The sequence below is a fragment of the Heloderma suspectum genome, chromosome 3 (assembly GCF_057233095.1).
Source record: "Heloderma suspectum isolate Gila_16-S chromosome 3, 16-S_ref, whole genome shotgun sequence".
Lineage (NCBI taxonomy): Eukaryota > Metazoa > Chordata > Lepidosauria > Squamata > Helodermatidae > Heloderma > Heloderma suspectum.
In genome coordinates, this window is record NC_139460.1 from 175,317,262 (window position 1) to 175,337,535 (window position 20,274).

General features: G+C 41.7%; 1 protein-coding gene across 2 annotated transcripts in view; it reads left to right on the plus strand.

Moving 5' to 3' along the window:
- Positions 1 to 2,673: 2,673 nt before the first annotated feature.
- Positions 2,674 to 20,274, plus strand: part of GTF2F2 (general transcription factor IIF subunit 2) — a 117,437-nt gene continuing 99,836 nt past the window's right edge. For both annotated transcript variants that reach the window (XM_084844957.1, XM_084844958.1), the window contains exons 1-4: positions 2,674 to 2,797; positions 11,178 to 11,251; positions 14,064 to 14,082; positions 19,401 to 19,545. In XM_084844957.1, coding sequence (XP_084701083.1) covers positions 2,732 to 2,797; positions 11,178 to 11,251; positions 14,064 to 14,082; positions 19,401 to 19,545 — 304 coding nt within the window. In that variant the 5' untranslated portion in view covers positions 2,674 to 2,731. The remainder of the gene's footprint in view (positions 2,798 to 11,177; positions 11,252 to 14,063; positions 14,083 to 19,400; positions 19,546 to 20,274) is intronic.

Genomic DNA, 20,274 nt, shown 5'->3' on the forward strand with positions numbered 1-20,274 from the left:
ATTGGAACTGCCCCACCCAGAGGCTGCCTCTTATATGTATGTATATATATATATATATATATATGCGTGTGCGCCACCATTTTGGAGGTGTTGTTCTTCTCTCAGGAGAGCAACTTCATGCATGAATAAAGTGCTTTACCAAATCCTCCGAACACGTGTGACCTCCAGTCTTTGGGACCACGATTTCCCCAACACCGGCAACAAGAGTGGAGTTCCCCACTAGGCCTCTGCTTGCAAAAGGAGTACTAGCCACTATTTACATATTCTGTCTCTTATTTTCAGGGTTTTCCACTGCTGGAGTTCCAGGGTCAGTAAAATGAACTCCATCAACATTTGCAAAATCCTCATAATGTCTGTTTTGGGCTTCTAATCCCATACTCCTAATTTGCTGTATAATATCACAAACTGGTATAACATCCCATTTCTGCAGCAGCTTTTGCAGAATGCATAACTCCCCTATACTTAAAAGAGAAGGAAAATCTTCAAATTCACACAGAACTCTATCTTCACCCTCTGCAGATCAGTTATTTGACCACAGGCCCTAATGGTTCTTTTAATTTCTCCTGTAATTTCTACAGAGGAAACTCCACTAACAAACTCAGTTCTAAGAGGATCCAAACCATATTTCATACAGCTCCTATCTATCTATCTATCTATCTATCTATCTATCTATCTATCTATCTGCCTCTGTACAGCCTTCAAGTCCCTGCTGCTCAGGCGCCAATTCTGAAACACTTTTTTTTCAGGGTCTCTTAAAAGACTCACAGCAAAGGCTTTGTACAGGGACAATTAACATATATGTTAATATCCTAATTAAAAATAATAATGCACATCTAATAATTTTACATGCATAACCCACCAAAACTATAAAACAGAGCACAGCCCTCCCAAAGTTCTGTCTTCTTTTCCAGCTTGTGTCCATAGCAAAAATATAAATAAAACTTCTCTCTGAAGCTTGATTTTTCTGCCGGCCGAAGAAGGAAAACAGTCTCTGCTCCATTCATTCCAACTCCGCAGCAATCCTCTCAATATGGATCAGGATCCGGCGACACAGGAACAACGTTAAACAGCCCTTTATGCAATATAAAAGAACATAAACAAAAAAGGAACTCATAGTGTTTTTAAAAAAATCATAACTCTTAAAAAATTTTTCAAAAATCTCCACTAATCTGTCTCAAGAGTTCAGGTCTTACAGGGAAGAGAAAACAAGCTTACTCTACACTGCAATTTGGTAACTGCCTAAAATGGTGGTCACTCCCTATCTCACTCCTTTACTGAGCATGTGCAGGAATATTCCTTAGAATTCTTTAAGAAAAATATACCAGTGAGTTACATTAGCACCATCATGTCGACAGGAATAAAATAGTTTGCTCCTGATGCCCTCATTATCTGCTGCTCCTTGGGTGACAATTTGGGGAGCCCCATTGGCTGTGGGGCCCTAGACTTAACCATCAAGATCCAGCCCTAGCTGCACCATTGCACATACCCTCGCTGCACCTCAGTGCACACTGTCTCTCTCTCTCTCTCTCTCTCTCTCACACACACACACACACACACACACAATGGTTCACCAGTAGACTGTGTTCTACTTTCGGCCCTCTCTTGCCCTATACCACATTAATGGTCTTCACAGGTTTGCCAAAACAGATGAAATTCCGATACTTGGGTGGAGTAGAATGGCAGACCTAGGTGGGTCAGCGTGGAGCCTGGTGAGGTCACAGTAAAGACTAGTGGTAAAAGGGCAGAGGCCAGAGCGAAAAAGATGGTACTATGACGAAATGCTCTTTTCTGTGTGATGTACAGTTATTCATAGAATCATAGAATGCCATGTGCTCACAAGTCCCTCCCAGCATCACATGATGACAGGCCAACACCATTCACCTAACACAATCCTCCATGCTCCAAGCAATGTAAAAGGGAGTAGTAGACAAACAGTATAATTTTATGCATGTCTACTCAGCTGTAAGTCCCATTGAATTCAATGGGGCTTACTCCTAGGTAAGTGTGTAACCTATGCATACTTAATTGGGGGTTAGACTCATTGCACACAATGAGTAGACATGCACAAGATTGCACTGTGAGGCTTATTTTACCTGGGAGCACGCCCCCACCGAAGTCGGTGTAATATATGTCTGATCAAATACCCTTAGCATTGCAATGTAGGAGACAGAACAGGAGCACTCCTGATTTAAATCTCGCCTCTGCGTAAAGATACCAGGCAAGCCCCTCTGCCCCAAACTCCCATTAACAATATGGCGCTACCGGCTGACCTATCTTGCAGAGCTGTTGTGGGATAATGCATACAACGCTTTGAACGCTCTGAAACGCGACATACGTGCGAAATAGTATTATTATATTAGGTAAGCGCAGATGAATAGAGAATGAAATAAAATGAATGCAGTGTCTCTTCCAAAGGGGAAGAGTCGTTTGCAAAACGTTTGCTGAAATGAGCAGTTTCCTACAATACAGAGCCTTTCTTTCTCTCTTTCTACTAGCAGCCTTTTATAGTCTTTGTTCTCGCCTTCCAGCAAGTAGACCCGTCAAACTGACTGACAGGCCGGCTTCGGACCCGCCTCCCGGGGCAACCACCGTTTGCGCACGCAACAGCAAAGCGTTTGGGACGGGGCAGTCCTTTTGACCGCCCTAGGCCGCCGTCGATACGAGTGCACACCCGATTTCTGTTCGGGTAGCTGCCATTGCCTCGCTGTTTGTTGAGACCACGGGTGCTGCCATGAGCGAGAAGGGGGAGCTGGACTTGACCGGGGCCAAGCAGAATACGGGCATGTGGCTCGTCAAGGTGAGGGAGCGGGGGCGAAACGCCGAGAAGCCATCTGCCGCCTTGCGGGCGGCCAGAAGGCAAGGCAGAGCAGAGCATGCAGCCAAGCGGGACCCCTCCGTAGCTGTATAACAACAACTAACGGCTGTAATAGTATTAATGATGATTATAGTGTCGGTGCGCATGGAGCTTTGCAAAGTAACAAGCAAGACAGATCCTTGTCCCAAGGAGCTTTAGAATTCTACACAAAGGAATGTGGAATCAGTAGAGCAATGGCTGTAGTTTAGGAAAAAGACACCGAGGTGTGAGGAGGACATGCTAACAATTTGTAAAATCGTGTACCGTGTGGAGAAAGTGGATGGGGAAGACTCCCCGCCCCTCCTTTTCTTATAACATTAGAATTTGAGATGATCCAACGAAGTTGGCTAGCAGTAGGGTTGGAACAACAAAAGAAAGAGTAGGTCATGCATAATTAATGTATGGCACGCGCTGCCACAAGATGTGGCGATGGCCACTGGCTTAGGAAGCTTTAAAAAGAGATTAAGGTTAGGCCTGCCACCAGATGTGAGTCGCTAGAAACCAGCCTTCTTCAACCTGGTGCCCTCCAGGTGTTTTGGATTTCAACTTCCATCAGCCTAACCCAGCATGACTAATGGTTAAGAATCCTGGGAGTTTCAGTCTGAAACATCTGGAGGGCACCAGGCTGAGGAAGGCTGTTACAGACAAGTGGAATTCCTATACTCAGAGACAGTGTGCCTCTGAATACCAAATGCTGAGAAGAAACAATGGGGTGGGGTAAGGTAGGGTAGGACTGGTGCCTTCTTGTGCTTCTGGTGGACTTCATGCTTGGTCATTATGGGAAACAGGATACTGGAATAGGACAGGAATGGGGAACTGACTTTAGCTTGAGGGACTTAGTGAAATTTGGAAAAGCTGTCAAGGGCAGCATTCCAATAGGAGGCAGAGATGAGGGCAAAAGGGGTGGGGCCTAAAATATAAAAAATTACTGCATGTTGTAGGTTAATGCTCTTCTGGCCAGTAACTAAGCCTTGGGCAAGGCATTTCAACCTTTTAGAATGGGGAAAAAACTGCACAAAAGCCAGGAAGCCATCTGAAGATTGGTGGTTGTGGGAAATGGGTTGGCTCCAGGAAAAGGGTTGTGGCCATCTGGGGAATCTCCGGGCTGGTTGCCTTGGGACTCTGGGTCTGTAGTTCCCCACCCCTGTACTAGAGGAACCTTTCGTCTGATCCATGAAGCTCGTAAGGGGGTTTAGATGACCTCCCACACACACAAGGAACATGAGATGGAGACCACAGGTGTTCAATTCATGTGAGTAATGATGGACGAACATAGCGATCTTCCATGCGATGGGGAATCCTGGTCCAACCAGGATCCACCCTTGACTGGAGGATCTCTATATACTGGTGGGGGTGTGCCTACTAGTGGGGAGCCATGGCCACTTTCCACTTCCCCATCCACATATGAGCAGTATTCGTATGAACACCCCTTTACTTATATTCTTATATGAGGGAGGATTTCTGCCATAAAATTGGGAAAGGGCCTGAATTTAGTTGCAGAAACTTAGATACACTTTCAGTAGGGGATGAAGAACCAAAGGCTTAATGGAAAAAGTGCATTTTGTGGAGAAGTATGGAGGTGGGAGGGAGAGACATATTTTCACATAGGTTTCTGGGAAGGAATTCTAGATATAAAGAGCAGCAAGAGAGCAGGGCTGTAGGTGTTGTGTGGGTGGGTAGATGGCAATACTGAGGAAAAGCTAGGTTCATTGGTTGGCAAAGGTTTACTTGCAAAGCTTGGCAGGCACTGTCTCATATAAATAACTATTCTGTTGGAATCCAACTCTGATCCTGAGTGCCACCTCCAGTGACTCGAGTGGCAGAGGCTACTGGATCACTGAGAAACCTTGTGCAGCTCCACACCGCTGAAAGTTGTAGCTGCTTCTCCAGAAGTCTGCTGAATGTGCAGAAGAAGCCTGATTTGAAAAGTTTATCTATTTTGTAGTTCTAGCACAGAAACTACTGGCTATAAAAGAATCCTTGCAGTGTATGTTCAGCCAGGCTTAATTTGTGTCAAGGCTTGGGCCTGAAATATATCAGGACTTAAAGAATTTCTTGTGCACATAGCGTTTTCCTCTCCATTAAGTAATGATACCCCGCCCTCCCCACTCCAGTATGATAATAGGGTGAAGGCAGAGCTTCCTGGAAGGCTTGAGCCTTGGTACCTCTGTTTTTAGAAATTAACTACTCAGGACTGTCTTTTTTTAAAGCTACCAAGGAAGGAGGTTATACAATGTTTTCAGTTACCTTCTGAGTTTTAAAACTATTTTCAGCCTTCAGGCTGAATTAGTTTTAAAAGTATTCTTCAAATTAACAGAAGGTTAAAAACACTAAAAATAAAGGATTGTTAAAATGTGGGATTGTTAATATATGTTGCTTCCAGGCAACATCATGGTAGGAACTTCTTGAGGGAAATTTATTCTTATTGCTGTGTCCAGTTATTTAAAAAATGCTGATCCTGAAAACCTGCAATTTTGTTTGCACATTTGTCCCTCCTGCCCTTTGCCAACTGGGAACTACTTATGCTGAGTTAGCATGCCCTACTGTTGAGTACTTGAAGTCTCTTGCAGATTTCAGTTGTTGGAGAAAGAGTAGTGTTGGTGCTGTTCTAATTGGTTATTTATTGATAAATTTCATAGTCATGGCTGGAATTTTATTGTACAGTAGCATGTAGATGATTTTATATTGGCTAACAGACAGGTGTATTTGCCCAATATATCCGTGCTTTAATCTGCTTTGAAGAAAAGCCATTGCAGGCTTTATACCAGGGGAATATGTTTGAGAGAACCTGTAAGACTGTATTAACCACTCAGTCTTATGTTGCCAAATAGCCCCTTTTGATGACCTGTTGGAAGACAGCTCAAGCTCTGCTTTCAGGAGCAGGCTCCCATCTTCTATAGATCAACTTTCATCCAGAGTTACAGATATGTAAAAGGACTTCCATCACTACTAGTAACAAGGGATGCTTGAATATTTTGTTCAGTCCACATTTCAGAGTAACCTGACCTAATCTGCACTTCCCAGACTCTTGTGTGGATCTGAATGCAGTGATCCTTTGGATTTTGCACTTCTCCCAATTCCGCGATGCAGTTGTCAGCTCAAAAACATACCAAAATGCATATAAAGCTGCATGTTTTAGCATGAAATATATTTAAAATTCGTCTCCTGTGAGGAAATGTGTTCAAAAATGCATATTGAAACATCAGTTTTCTTGTACAAAAAAAGTTTAATGGAGGTCAGGCAGGCACCAACACTGTGTTTCTGATGCCTCCTGAAAACAGCACTGTTCCAGGAGGCATTCCTTAATTGACTAGTCATGGTTTCTATTGGCATTCTGTTTTTAAAACAGCATGATTTTAAGGTGGTGTTCTAATCTTTTTATTCTTTTACTGTTTTATCTTTTATGTTCACCGCTCCAAAATCTGTTTTAGATATGGAGCGGTATACAAATATTGTAAATAAAATAAATAAATAGAAAGTTGCAGATTAGTATGGAACAGGATATAATGAATTTATGAATGATCACATGTGAAACTGACATGGACCAGAAATTGACTGATCCATCCCTACTGGTAACATTCCCTTTTTTGGCTCTGAGGGTCAAAATATACAAAAGGGAGACATGTGATTGGATATAATAATATTTCTATTATTAGTTGAAAGCAGCCACAGGAACTTCTGAATAGGATCAGGTCAGCAGAGGTTGGAGAAAGGAGTCTTACCCCTTTCAGCCTCATTATTTTTCTGTTCAGTCACATACCCTAAGCTGATATTTGGTGTTCTGGGGAAAATATACACATGCCTGTGACAAATAGCAGCCTAGATAAAGGAAACAGAGTGGTTGGAAAGAGATAACCCCAGCTTTTTCCAGTGCCACTGCCCTGATCTAGTTCAGAGGGATGTAGCTTTTACCTAAAGACAGAAATACAAGGAGATCCAAGCCTAATGCCTCTCATCTGTTTTGGCCCAGAGAAGCACTGTAAGCATACTCTCAAGTTTTGAACCTAAGAGTTGTGTGTTGCAGTACGTCTCATTCTGACCAGCTGTAATGACTTGACATTTTGGCTCCATATTATATCTGTAAGTACAACTTTGCCTCGAATAACTTAAGAATTGGAAAGACTTATGTGCACCTCTGGAACTTAAAAACTCCATTAATTGGTGGACTGGTCTTCAGTCAGTGGATCTTTCTAGCCTCTCATTTTCAAAAAAATGAATGTCCAGATTGCAAGACTTTCTTGATGTTTTAATTCAAACTGTTTGTGATTAGCTTTAAAGCCCTAAGGGGGCAGCCCTGTGGCCACTAGACAGCAGCTAGATGGCCATAGGATATCTTTATTTCCAGGAACCGACCTCCCCCCACTTCCGTGCTGCTTCTGTGGCAGCACGGAACAGCCCCGTCCTCCGCACTCGCAAGAGGAGCGCAGAGCGGCCAACAAGGGGCATGTCTGGGGACAGTCCAGGGCAGGGAGTGTGGAAATGCCTGTATAACACATCCAATGTGTTGTACAGCAGCCTCCTTCCCAGCTTAATTCTCCCACGTCTAGACAGCTGCAATCGGCTGTCTAGCCAAAAAGGCAGGGCAGGAGGAGCGTGGAGGGAACGATCCCCTCCGTGCTTCTCCTGCCCTGCACTGGATAGGCAGTCGCCTCTGAGTTCAGAGGCAGCCACCTATCTGGATAGGATTGCACCCTAAATGACTGAGGGCAGTGCTGGGCAACATCTGGCCAATGACTGGTACCTTGCTTGCATGTAGGAATTATAATATTGCTGTTCCAACACAATAGAATCTGACATATTTATTGAATCAAAGAGTTTAGCATTGACAGATACCTACTGTTCCAGATTATTCTTAAGGAGCTCAGATGAGGCGCCATTTTCACTGGGTTCTTTATAGCAAGGAAAATAATTAACCTTTCAACTCCTCTTCAATGACAGATGGCTGGCTGAGCACTATCATTAATACCCTGGTTTTCAAAAGCACTGACTGATATGTTAGAGCCTTTATAAAATGGTTTTCTTGTGCACTGTTACAGGCATTTGGAAATAGCAGGTCTTTGCTGTGACCTTTAGTAACTAACTTCCAGGTCACCCAGTCCTTCAGTCTAGCTGCATAATTAACTTTATTTTATATACACTTCTGGAACCAATATTTCTTGGTCTTAACATTTTTTAGTCTGACTTTCTATCAGAGCCTTAATTGCTTCATCAAAGTTGAATTACTTGAGGGCCCTTGCTGCTCTTTTCACTAACGGTTAAGTATTTTTTATGTTACAAACAGACAGGATCAAATGATCAGGCAGGAAGATGAGGAAACAGCAAGGGCTGGTAACAAAAGCAGGAATCGATAGTCTCTCCTGGGTAACAGCTTGAGTCTCTACTAGAGCAGTGTGTAGAACTGCTGTAATCTTTTTGTAGCATGGCATGTCGTGTCTGATAAATTATTATCAGATTGTGTTTAATTAAAAAAGAAAAAAATATCCATATTTTAATTAACATTTTAAAGATTCTGCTTCCAATTGAATCTGATCCAGGATTGAAATTCAGCCCAATTGCTAAAGCAATATATAGCCCAAGCCAAATTGGACAAAGGCTGGCCAGTTGAGGCCCACTTGCCCTACATACCAGCAATTTAACACCCTCTGAATTTGTTTCTTCTGGCAAAAGGTGGATGGAGCCAATAGCATATATGTATGAAGGGCTGTGGGTAGCCCTGCCCCTCTTCCCTATGCCTTGTCTCCTCCCAGCCTCCCATTGTCACTGTACTGTTGATTGTCACAGCACAGCAAGCGTGCCCTTTTGACAAACATGAGAGGTCCAGTATTAAATCCTTTGTTTTGCTGCAAAACAAAAAGTAGGATTGGGATTGTGGTTTCATTTATCCCCAAACTGTGGGATGTGTAGACTAAATATTTTGTATGAACAGTAGTTGTGAAGAGAAAAAAAAACCCCTTATGGCAGCCTTGTAAATAAGGCCATTAAAATGGCTAGACCACAAACATTTTTCTTGGTCCACCTACCCAGATATTTGTAGCTGAAAAGGAAAAAGAAAAATAATTCAAACCCATTTGATTTGACTGTTTCAGGTTAGGTTGTGTTTACAGTGCAATCCTATACATGTCTGCTCAGAAGTAACACCCACTGAGTGCAATGGGTCTTACTCCCAGGTAAGTGTGTATAGTATTGCAGCCTAAGCTGACTTTCTGAGATCAAATGTATATCACAGATGCTATGAGCTTTGAGAATGTAATTATGAGTAATGAAAGAAAATTGTGTTCTTAAAATCTAAAAAATCTTATTCTGGGTGTGAATTAGAACAAGTCAAAGAATATGTGGGAAGAACTGGCTCAGGAATATGGGAGATAAATATACTTATTTTATTTGCTTCACTTTAAGCACTGTATGTACTGTTATTCAGATATACAACCTCCCAAACTGGTTTAGAAATCTCTGAAATGATAACAGTATAAGAGAGCAATCCTATGGCCCCTGGACATGTCGGGGGTGGGGGAATAGGATTGTTTGGTTTCCTGGCTGTGGGGTCAGAGACAGGGCTCTGTCCTCAGAGCCAGGAAACCACACTCCCCTCCCCCTTGTAGCTAGCATGGAGAGGACTACACTGTCTACATCTCCGTGCTCAGAAAGCAGTGTGGAAATGGGGAAAAGGGTTCCTGGGGATGGGGAGGGGAGGAGACAAGGGCAGCTGTGGTACAGCATTTCCTATGGCCGCCCCAGCCTCCTTCCCTCCCTCTCTGTGGCGCTGCTGCTAGACAGGTGAAATTGGCCGTCTAGCAGAAATGCAGGGTGGCTGGAATGCAGAGGCAAAGATCGCCTCTGCTGTCCTCCCGCTCTGCGTTGGATACTCAGCAGCTTCTGAATTTGGAGGCTGCCAACTATCCACATGGGATTGCGCCCTAAGTAAATATTAATGCAATACAACAGAAGAGCATTTAAAGACCAAGATAAATGGATAACTTGTACTAAACATCCTAAAAACCTTGATTGAATAAAAGGTCTTCATCTGGTGCCAAAAGGATAATCAAGAAAGCCTCAGCTGAGCTTTCCTGGGGTGTAAGGTCCAAAAGTGGGGCTCCACAACAGAGAAGGCCCTATTTGGGGTCATACCCTACCACCATTCAGGTGATGCAGGAACCTGAAGAAGGGCCTCTAACAAGGATCTTAATACCTAAGATGTTTTGTGTGGAAAGAGGGGCTCTTTGAGGTACCCTAGTCCTAACCATTTAGGTCTTTGCAAGTTACAATTAGCATTTGAATTGCACCTAGAAACAGAGTAGGAGTCAGTGAAGCTGGCAAGATGCATTCCATATATCTGGTCCCAGTTAGCAACCTAACCGCTGTATTCTGTACTAACTATAGTTTCTGGACCTATGCATGTATACTTATGGAAACTTGTCACATTTGTTCCTTAATATTAATATTTGAAAGAACTGTGTCAAAATATTGTTCATGCAGTATGTCATCTCAGTAATTACAAGTAAAATAAATATAATTAAATTGTTGGAAATGCCAGAAGGAAAGAGGGGGTTTCTGTTGTCTTTGGTGGAAGTCCCCTTTAGCAAAAAAAAGTATTGGAAGAAATATGCAGCCTATTTGGGGAGGTGTGCGGAGGCTGGAGGAGCAAGGAGAGGAAAGGGAAAATCCCATTTCCCAGCTAGAAGTTGTAGCCCATTGCTTGAAATACATAATTGTGACATTGTAATGTTGATTTAGGGAGCAATCCTATCGAGATAGGCGGCCGCCTCCGAATTTGGAGGTGACTGCCTATCCAAAGCAAGGTAGGAGAAACATGGAGGGGATCATTCCCTCCATGCTCCTCCTGCCCTGCTTTTTTAGCTAGAGAGCCGATTGCGGCTGTCTAGCCGCAGGAGCATGGAGCAATGTGTCATACAGGCGTTTCTGCCCTCCCTGCCCCGGAATGCCCCCAGCCACGCCCCTTTTTGGCTGCTCCATGCTCCTCTTGCGAGCATGGAGGATGGGGAAGTGGAGGGAGGTCAGTTCTCCAGGAACCGACCTTGGAGCGTGGACTCTGAGATTGGTTCCCGGAAAATACCACATCCTATGGCTGTCTAGCCGCTGTCTAGCGGCCATAGGATTGCTCCCTCCCTCTTTTTTGCTTAAGAAAGCAAACTTATAATATTTTGGTTTTGTATTCCTTTCTTCTGTATTCTAAACAATAAGCATGCGCACACGTGCATGCTCTTTCTCAAAATAAAAAAAAAGTGGCGGAGTGGGGGGGAGTTGGATTAGAAATTATTTTCTGTACTATTTGTATATCTTTCTTGAGTTGTACTGTTTCTTTTAGGTCCCAAAATACTTGTCTCAACAGTGGAATAAAGCTTCAGGAAGAGGTGAAGTAGGGAAGCTAAGAATTGCCAAGTAAGATAATTTAATGTTATATTTCCTGGCTCAGGGTTTCTTTTGTTTTCATTAGGCGGTGATAGTGAATAGAATTTGGAGTAGGGCAGCATGGAAATTACTATAAAACCTGCTTGACATGAAGTCTTTCTTATTTGGGATGCACCAGATAACACAGTTGCTTTGTCTTCTATGATTCCCTCCAGTCCTGTATTCAGAATGGAGAGAGATATGAAGGCTTGGAAAAAAAAACTGGGAGGAAACACAAACATTCAGGAAAAAAAGAGTTTCCCCCCATTTTCCCTGGAAAAACAGGGGAAAATGTTTCCCCTTGTTTTTCTTGTTTTTATTCCAGGCCTTCACATCTCTAATTACATATGCTGCTAGGGGCATAAGTGTGCAATCATAGCATCTGGATGAGGTGTAACTAGGGATGTGCCAATCATTCGAGCTCGCTGAAGTTCTCCGAATCCCATCTTGAAGCTCGTTCTGACTCAAGTCTGTATCAGATTGCAAGCTTTGTTTTTTTCTTTTCGCATGAAAATTTGTGTATGCATTCTTCTTCCATTGATTAAAATGTATTTAATTGATTAAAGTGTGCATTTTTTTTGAAGTATGCATTTTTCATCCACATCTTTCAGATGTGAGCATGCTATCAAACACACTTTTTTTTTGGTTATTTGGAGAAACTGTACACGGCAGTTGTACGAATGAATAGCTGTGCTGAGAGGAGATGTAAGATCTTCTTGCTAAAATAAACCATTTTATAAACCACAGAGCTAGAACCAACTTTATGTATCCCACTCAATGCTTCTTGGCACTGTTCCATACAGTGAAAGTGTGGCTTGCTTTCTCCAAAGAAGGAGATCCTGCAGCTTCCCTGGCAAACAGGGAAACACTGCTATATTTCCAATTGATCTTCTTCCGTTGAAGTTAGTTATTGACAGTGAGTGGAGTAGGTGGAGCACAGAATCATAGAATAGTAGGGTTGGAAGGGGCCTATAAGACCATTGAGTCCAGCCCCCTGCTCAATGCAGGAATCCAAGTCAGGAATCCAAGAACCATGAACAGAAGCATTTTACACAGCAACACTGATCAACTTGTAACTTCTTGTAGCCATTTTAGATCCTGATAATAGGTTAGTAGCAAGATCTTCTCAGTTACCAGATCTAGCAAGTCTCCCAGTATCATTCCTTTGAATCCAAATGGGTTCATCCAAATGGAAAGGCACTTCCACTTACACAAAGTGGGGTCCCTGATTTCATCTTCCTGTTGCAGCTCTCCACCACATGATGTTCTGTTCTGGAAGATTTCCCCAATCTTCAGGAGCAGATATATTTTTTAATTAATAAATAAATTGACATACTTGATTACAGATGTCTTGTAAGTACCAATATTTACTGAAGGAAAAGCTACTATTGAATAAACAATCCATAAAAAGTACATGATATAACATTGGGCATGTTATCCAAATGTATCCTTGCCCATAATATTCTCTAGCTTACAAATCTTACAAAACAAAATGAATTGACAATCAAAAGAGTAACAAGCTATACTTAACAGCAGCCTAAAACAGTGTTGCAGCCTTGGATATAAAAGCTTCTGGTTACAGCAGATATAATTTTTGGCTTCTTTCTTAAGGGTCTTATTGGTGATTATTACATAGTCCCTCATTTTAACAATCCATTCCTTTAAAGTAGATATTTTTGTTGCTTTTCCATATTTTCCATATAATACCTGAGCAGCAGTTACCATTTGGCTTGCCAATTCTGAATGTTCTTTCCTTATCACATCTTTCATTAACTAAAATAATAGCAGGTCTAAACTTATATTGTAACCCAAGATGCTCTCCATAAGGAGTCATATTTTATTGCACTTTTTCTTTACAAAACGACAGAGCCATTACATGATAAAAGTCTTCATGCGCCTTTTGACATTTCCAACAATGTGGGCTATACTGTTTATTCATTTTAGATAGCATTACCTGGGTACCGTACCATCTAATCATCATATCAAGACAGTTTTCTCTTATCTTCATATTCAGGAGCAGATGCAGGGGTGGCAGGGGGGACAGGGCAGGGGGACTGCAAAGGTGAGGCAGAGGCTAGAAAGATCTGGTGGAACTTTGTTCTGCCCATGGAATGGATGTCTAAGCCATTTATATTATTTAAACATATACATATTCACACATGCTCCTGTCCTGCCCTTGACAGTTGGCCCACAGGGCAGCAAGGTAGGCCAGTAACTGCAGCACCATGGGAAGCTGCAAGTGAGTAACTTGCTCCAATGTCTGGCATTTACCTGAATCTTTTTATGCCTCCAAGGCATTCACCCCACCCAGGCTCTGCTCATTCCTTGAAGAGTTGAAGAGCTTAAAGGCACAGGCTCCTGGCTTGGAGCCTAGCACTCCTCCCTGACAATTCCAGGCTTGTTGCTTATATTGACAGGCTGGCATGGGAGTACAGTTCTTGGTGTGAAGGGGGTTGATTCTTTGGGAGGAGTGTAGGCTCTGAGGGCATTAAATACAGAGGTCTTACCGAGAGTGGGAAGACTCTGGTTCAAGGGTCCCCATTACAACAGGCTGTGGGTCAGGCCCAATCATGATGCTGCAGTCAGTTTCCAGCACTCCTACCTCTAATTCTGCTGGTCCAACATATCTGGTCAGCCCCTTCTTAGAGTCTAGGCTACTGCTTAGGGTTGGGGTTTGACAGCATTATAATAATTCTCCCAATTGTACTGTAACTCACATTCATTTTTTAAATGTATTGCTTGTATACTAATAGTTCTGGGAAAGAAATATGAACATTAAAATATTATATCTTTTGTTTCACAGAAATCAAGGAAGAACAGAAGTAAGTAAATAAAATGCAAATATTATTAGAGTAGTTCTGTATTGTAGTGTGCTAATTCATGTCATAAACCCTTTAAAAATTATATTCTGCTGTAACATAAAGAACTGAGTGCTCTCCTGTCTCGGTTGTTGACCAGGCCCACCCTTGCTTAGGTTCAACGATGTTGCCACAGCAGGTGGAACCCAGATTTTTAACTGGGCCCAAAAGAAAATGTTCTTGCAATGTTTAACTAATAAATTAACTTTAAAAAAGGAAGATAAATGTTGTAAGTATTGGCAGTAGCAAATGTAATGCAAAGGCTTTCTTTATATAGGAAGCCAATATTCTTAAGGAATAATTGAGTTGTCATATTGTTGGAAAAAGTAACTTGCTTACTTGGTGTACTCTGAGGAAAGGCATCTGTGGAATAGAAAGAGCCTTTGCAAAAATAGGAAAATAGAAAAAAACTGCTCCCCTCAAGCCTCTGCCCTCTCTTCAGATGGGGGAACTGAGGAAAAGGAGAGCCCAAGAGGAAGTGGAAGCAATCTCTACTAGGGCCAAATCAAAAGAGATGTGAGGGCTTGTGGGCCAGGGAGGCCAAAGGGAGGTGGTGTGGGAGAGAGAAGTGGATTTTCACACACACTAATTTGAACTGAACAGGCAAATGTCTGGCTCCAGGACTACTGAAAGGAATTCGAATTAATTGTACCAAAAATCTTAAAGTGACATGTAAGACTGCCTTAATTAATCATTATTTATTTTAATTTTCACTGAAGCTACTGGTTGTTTAATTAAATTGACTGATCAACTAGTTCTTATTTCAGCTTTCACAATTAATGGGGGTGGGGGGAGGAATACCTTTGAGAGATATTAAAAATCTGTTCTGAAGAGTGAATATCTTTTTTGTTTTCATGCATTTGAAACCAAGCTAATTACATGTAGTAAAATGTTCTTGTTTCAAGAGGAAGTCTAAAATTAAAAATCAGTACATTTTACATTCTCACTGGAATATAATTATGTTAGATGGAGATGTAACTGTGCAACTTAGCTCTGGTTTTCTTTAAATTGCACTGATGGGGTAGAAAAACAGCATTGATGGATTACAACAGCTTTCGCCAATCTGATACTCTTCAGGTATTTTGGACCACAACTCCTAGGATTCTTGACCATTGGCCCTGCTGGCTGGCTGATGGGAGCTGAAGCCAAAAACATCTGGAGGGTACCATGTTGGGGAAGGCTGGGTTACTGTTTGTGAATAATTGTCCCTATTACTGTGTTCCTCATCCCTTTACTTGCTACCTAATTAATTCACAGTTAACATATTACATTCCAAGTCTGCAGCACTTGGTTTTAACAAGTTTCAGACAGGTCCATTACGAAGTTGCTAAATGCTGATCATTTCCACAAGATTCGTTCTTCCATTCTCACAATGGGCACAAAGTCTGAGATTTTAGATGCTTACGAGATTTTGCCCAATGAATTAAAGTCTCATTTAACAGTTAAAAACTTGGGGAAGCAGCAGACTATCCAGTCTAGATCTAAGAGCTGGTTTGATTAGGACTGCATTTGTGCTAAGAAAAGCCTGATTGCTAGATTCAGGGCCTACAAGGAAAAGCCGTCAGCAGTCTCATTGGCTGAGTTAATATCACACAAAAAACATTATAAAACCCTGCTTAAGGCCAAAAAGAAGTGTGCTCAAAAGGCAGGGTGGGAACAACTCATTCATGCCGTGAGGTCCAAAGATATGGCCTCCTTCTGGCACTTGACTACAGTGCTTCGTCCCTGTGGACGTCCAACACGTCTGGACTATCGTATTGCTTCTGAGATATGGGAGACACATTTCCGTGCACTATATGCAGAAGAGGAGGCACCTACTTTCCGGATGAAGCATATCTCAGGACTCTTTACTGTATGGCCTCCTGTCTCGGTCTCTGAGATTATTGATCTGGTAAACCAGCTAAAACCTGGCAAGGCCCCTGGCTGCGACTATATACCTCCAGAGCTAATCAAAAGAAATATTGATTGGTGGGCTCCTATTCTAGCTACCCTCCTCACATACATAGATTGAACTGGCTGTATTCCTTCAGATTGGGGCTTGGCTATCATCATTCCCATCTTTAAAAAGGGAAGGAAAGATGACCCAATCACTTACCACCCAATCAGCTTAGTTACCATTATTAGCAAGCTATATGCCAGGCATCTCTACTGGAAATTTCAAATTTGGATGGAACATGAAAACATTCTGGCCGATGAACAGACTGGCTTTAGATCAGGCCAATCCCCTATGGACCAAGCATTAATCCTTCAACGTCTTGTGGAGAAACACATCAATAAACTCAACATTTCCCTGTTCCCAGCTTTTGTAGATCTCAAATCTGCCTTTCATTCCATCTCCAGAGATAAACTTTGGCATAAACTTGAGGCTATTTTGGTGGATCGTTGCTTAATACTTCTTATGTATAAGTTACATGAAAGCACCACCTTAAAAATAAACAGCGGGTTTGTTGTCTAGTCCTGTTTCAACATTCAAAGGTGTAAAACAAGGTTGCATACTTGCTTCTCTGTTGTTTAACTTTTACATAAACTCATTAATCAAAGCTCTTGATTGTTTTGACATCCACCCTCCTAAGCTAGCTAATAGACATCTGTCGGTGTTACTTTATGCCGACGATGTGGCAATCTGGTCTCAGTCACCTATAGGCTTGAAGAGAGCCTTGTGGGCCCTGGCCCAATATTGTCATGATGAACATCTGCAAATAAATTATCAGAAGACAAAGGTTATGGTCTTTGCCAAAAGACCAAGGACATGCAGCTGGATTGTTAATGGCCATAAGACTGAGCAGGTAAAGATCTTTAAATATCTGGTGTTGTTTTCCAAGCCAATGGCAGCTGGAAGGTGCATGCAGAATATGCCACCCAGGCAGCCCAAAGAAGTGCCAGTGCTATTTTATATTTCTTCCGTATAAGAGGAGGTCACTATGTACTGGCAACAGTAAAGCTGTTTGTGACCAAATCATTAGCTCAACTCTTGTACGGCGCACAACTTGGCCCCTATCCCAGTTTTGCCTCCATGGAAGCAGTACAATCAAAATTTCTGAGGGCTGTCCTTCAGGTGCCCCACTGTGTTTCCAATGCTGCTTTGAGACTAGAAGTTGACCTCCAGAAGGTTGAAGCTAGGGCTTGGCTTGCCATTTGAACTGTTGGTTAAAGTTAATTTTTCCCCAGTAGGCCTAGCTCCATTAATCTTTCAAGATACATTTCAGTCTTTCTGGACTAAAGTTTCATCTCAAAAGCTTTTGTTTTATGGACTCTCCCCTAGTTATTTGATTTCTCTAGGGTATGAGAAGGCCAGAGCAACGCTCAGGCAATGCCTAGCAGACACTGAATATCAAGTTGACTTGAGCTTAACTTCAAATTCCATTTTGATTGATACTACACTTCGATTTCACAAACCAGCAAATTATTTCTGTTCACTCTCAGTCCAGGAGTATCACAGAGCTTTCACATTGCCATGTCTCAATTCCCTCCCCTCAGCTGTCTTGGAGGGTAAATTCCATAAAACTCCCTACTACGAACGGAAGTGTCCCTGTGACTCAGGAGAGATTGAAACAGTGACCCATGTTCTTCTGTACTGTCTTTTCTATTGTGACATTTGTAAAACTTTTATCGATCCCATTTTATTTGAACTGCCAGGATGCTCGGATGCATTTTATGCCCTTTTATTTCTTTCTGATAAAATAGCATCCACTACTCTTATTGCTGTCAATTTTTTTGCAGCAGCAAGCAAAATTCATCAAGAATTTACTCAATTCACTCAGTAATAATATATTTTTTCTACCTTTAAAATGTCTAGAACTTTTGTAATTTTTTGGTTTTATATGTATATTGTCTTATTTCTTGTTATTGGTTAATGTGCTTTATGTTGATTATTGTGCTGCTTTGGTCATTGGACCGTAACAAAGAGTGTGAGCATGTTTCAGATGTTACTGCCGTGTAACAACTCATATAATGTTTAAAGTGTCTATTTTTAAGTGTGATTAGTCACACAAATAAAAGCCTGGTTTCTATATTTCCAGTGTATTCAATACTGGCTTTAATTTGGTCTGATATGAGGAAGGAATAACTCCTTTTCATCACTTTATTAGTGTTTATCTTTCTGCGAAGAAAAGCATATGGTATTGAGTAGTAAAAATCAGTTCTGGAATATCCAGTAGCAATAGTGCCATAACATCATAGCTGCTGCAGAACGCTGCGGCCTGCCTGATTAAAGGTAGCCGCTGGCGAGATTGCATCACTCCAGTGCTGAAGGAGGTGCACTGGTTACCAGTTGTTTTTTGGGCCCAATTCAAGGTGTTGGTATTGACCTTTAAAACCCTATACAGTTCTGGCCCAGTCTGTCTTAAAGAGTGCCTCCAGCAACACCAGGGATGCCGCTCAATGAGATGGGCCTCGGAAGGCCTTCTGTCTGTCCCATCAGCCAGGACAACTAGGTTGGTGAGGACTAGGGAGAGGGCCTTTTCTGTGGTGGCCCCCACTTTGTGGAATTCCCTCCCTAGTGACCTCTGCTATGCCTCCTCTTTGATGAGCTTCTGCTAGGCTTTGAAAACCTGGCTATTCAGGTGGGCATTTGGGGTGGGTTAGGGTTTTGTGGGGTTTTTTTTAGAACAATGTTGTTTAGTTTAGTTGACTACATTGTATTTTGTGTTGTTATTTGTATTGTACGCTGCCTAGAGTGGCCGGGTAGCCAGCCAGATGGGCAGCTAATAAATCAAATAAATAAATAAATAAATAAATAGCTCTGGTTGCTGTTGCATACCCTGTCAGAAGCATTTATTTCTTGAGACTGTTTTGGGAACAGGTCATTAATCATTTCCCCCTGGATATTCAAATTATTGTTTATGACACAAAATACCTCTTTTGCTATAATCATTAAAAATGGTTTTGTAGGGAGGGAGGGGAGTTCTGTTTATAATTTTCTGTTATAGCAATCAGTAAAAGTATACTTGGCTAAAATAAAATAGGCTATGAGATGTCATCTTATAATGAATGAGGGCTAGTTGTGCATGTAGTCCAGCATTGTCTACTTCAATGATCCTCAACCTTCTTAGACCTAAGACCCAATATTTTGAGCAAAAACATTGAAGTAATTAAAAAAATCCCACTTGGAGATAGACTGTCTTCACAATTAACAAAATGCATCAACTCCCCATGATCTTGGACTGAGGCCTTTCCCAACCCTATTCTAGATATGAAATATGTTTTTCTTTTTCTTTCCTACGTTCTTAAAAGCAGTTGACCATTCTTTTTAATAAATATTTAATTGTATTTGTGGTTGTCAGGTATCTTTCACTTTGAATGAAGATCTTGCAAACATTGATGATATTGGTGGGAAGCCAACTTCGATCAGTGCACCCAGAGAACATCCTTTTCTTTTACAAAGTGTAGGAGGACAGACGTTAACTGTGTTTACAGAGAGCTCTGTAGGTAAGTTGGCTGTAAAAGTGGCTGCTAACCAAAGTGGCTGCATAACTATATATGTTGCCATAGGTTATTTTCTATTAAGCTGAAGTGAAGCCTCCAGACTTTCTTTCATGGTCTCTTGCGTTTGCACTTTGCTGCATTTATGCTTTTCAGCTTTTCTTATGTAGCCTGGGCATTTAGAACTAAACAAACATTGACAACTGTCTGAAATTAAAAATGTGAAACTCTGAAATTTCTGTTTCTGGAAATAGATTCTACTATAATGTTGAAACTAAAATTTTGCTGTCAGAAACTGAGTATTACTTTTGTTGTTGTTATTGTTCAGTCGTTAAGTCGTGTCCGACTCTTCGTGACCCCATGGACCATAGCATGCCAGGCCTTCCTGTCCTCTGCTCTCTCCCGGAGTGTGCTCAAGTTCATGAGTATTACTATGGAGCATCTTAAATCAAAAACAGAAAATCACATAAGTAATGACTTGCTTTGAATTTTAAGTTCAGCTTTTATTTACATAATTTATGTACATCATTTTATATACCACCTTTCTAAGTGGTTTACAACCTAAGGCAGAGAAATTATACAAAAACAGTAAAACAAAACACCGCAGAAATAAAATAAATGTGATTCTCAAATGTTTGGCGAAATTATATTTTCACTGGCTTCTGAAAACTACTGAGATACCCTCTGAGTATCTCAGTAGTTCTGGGGACAGCCCAGAACTGGCATTAGCCTTTG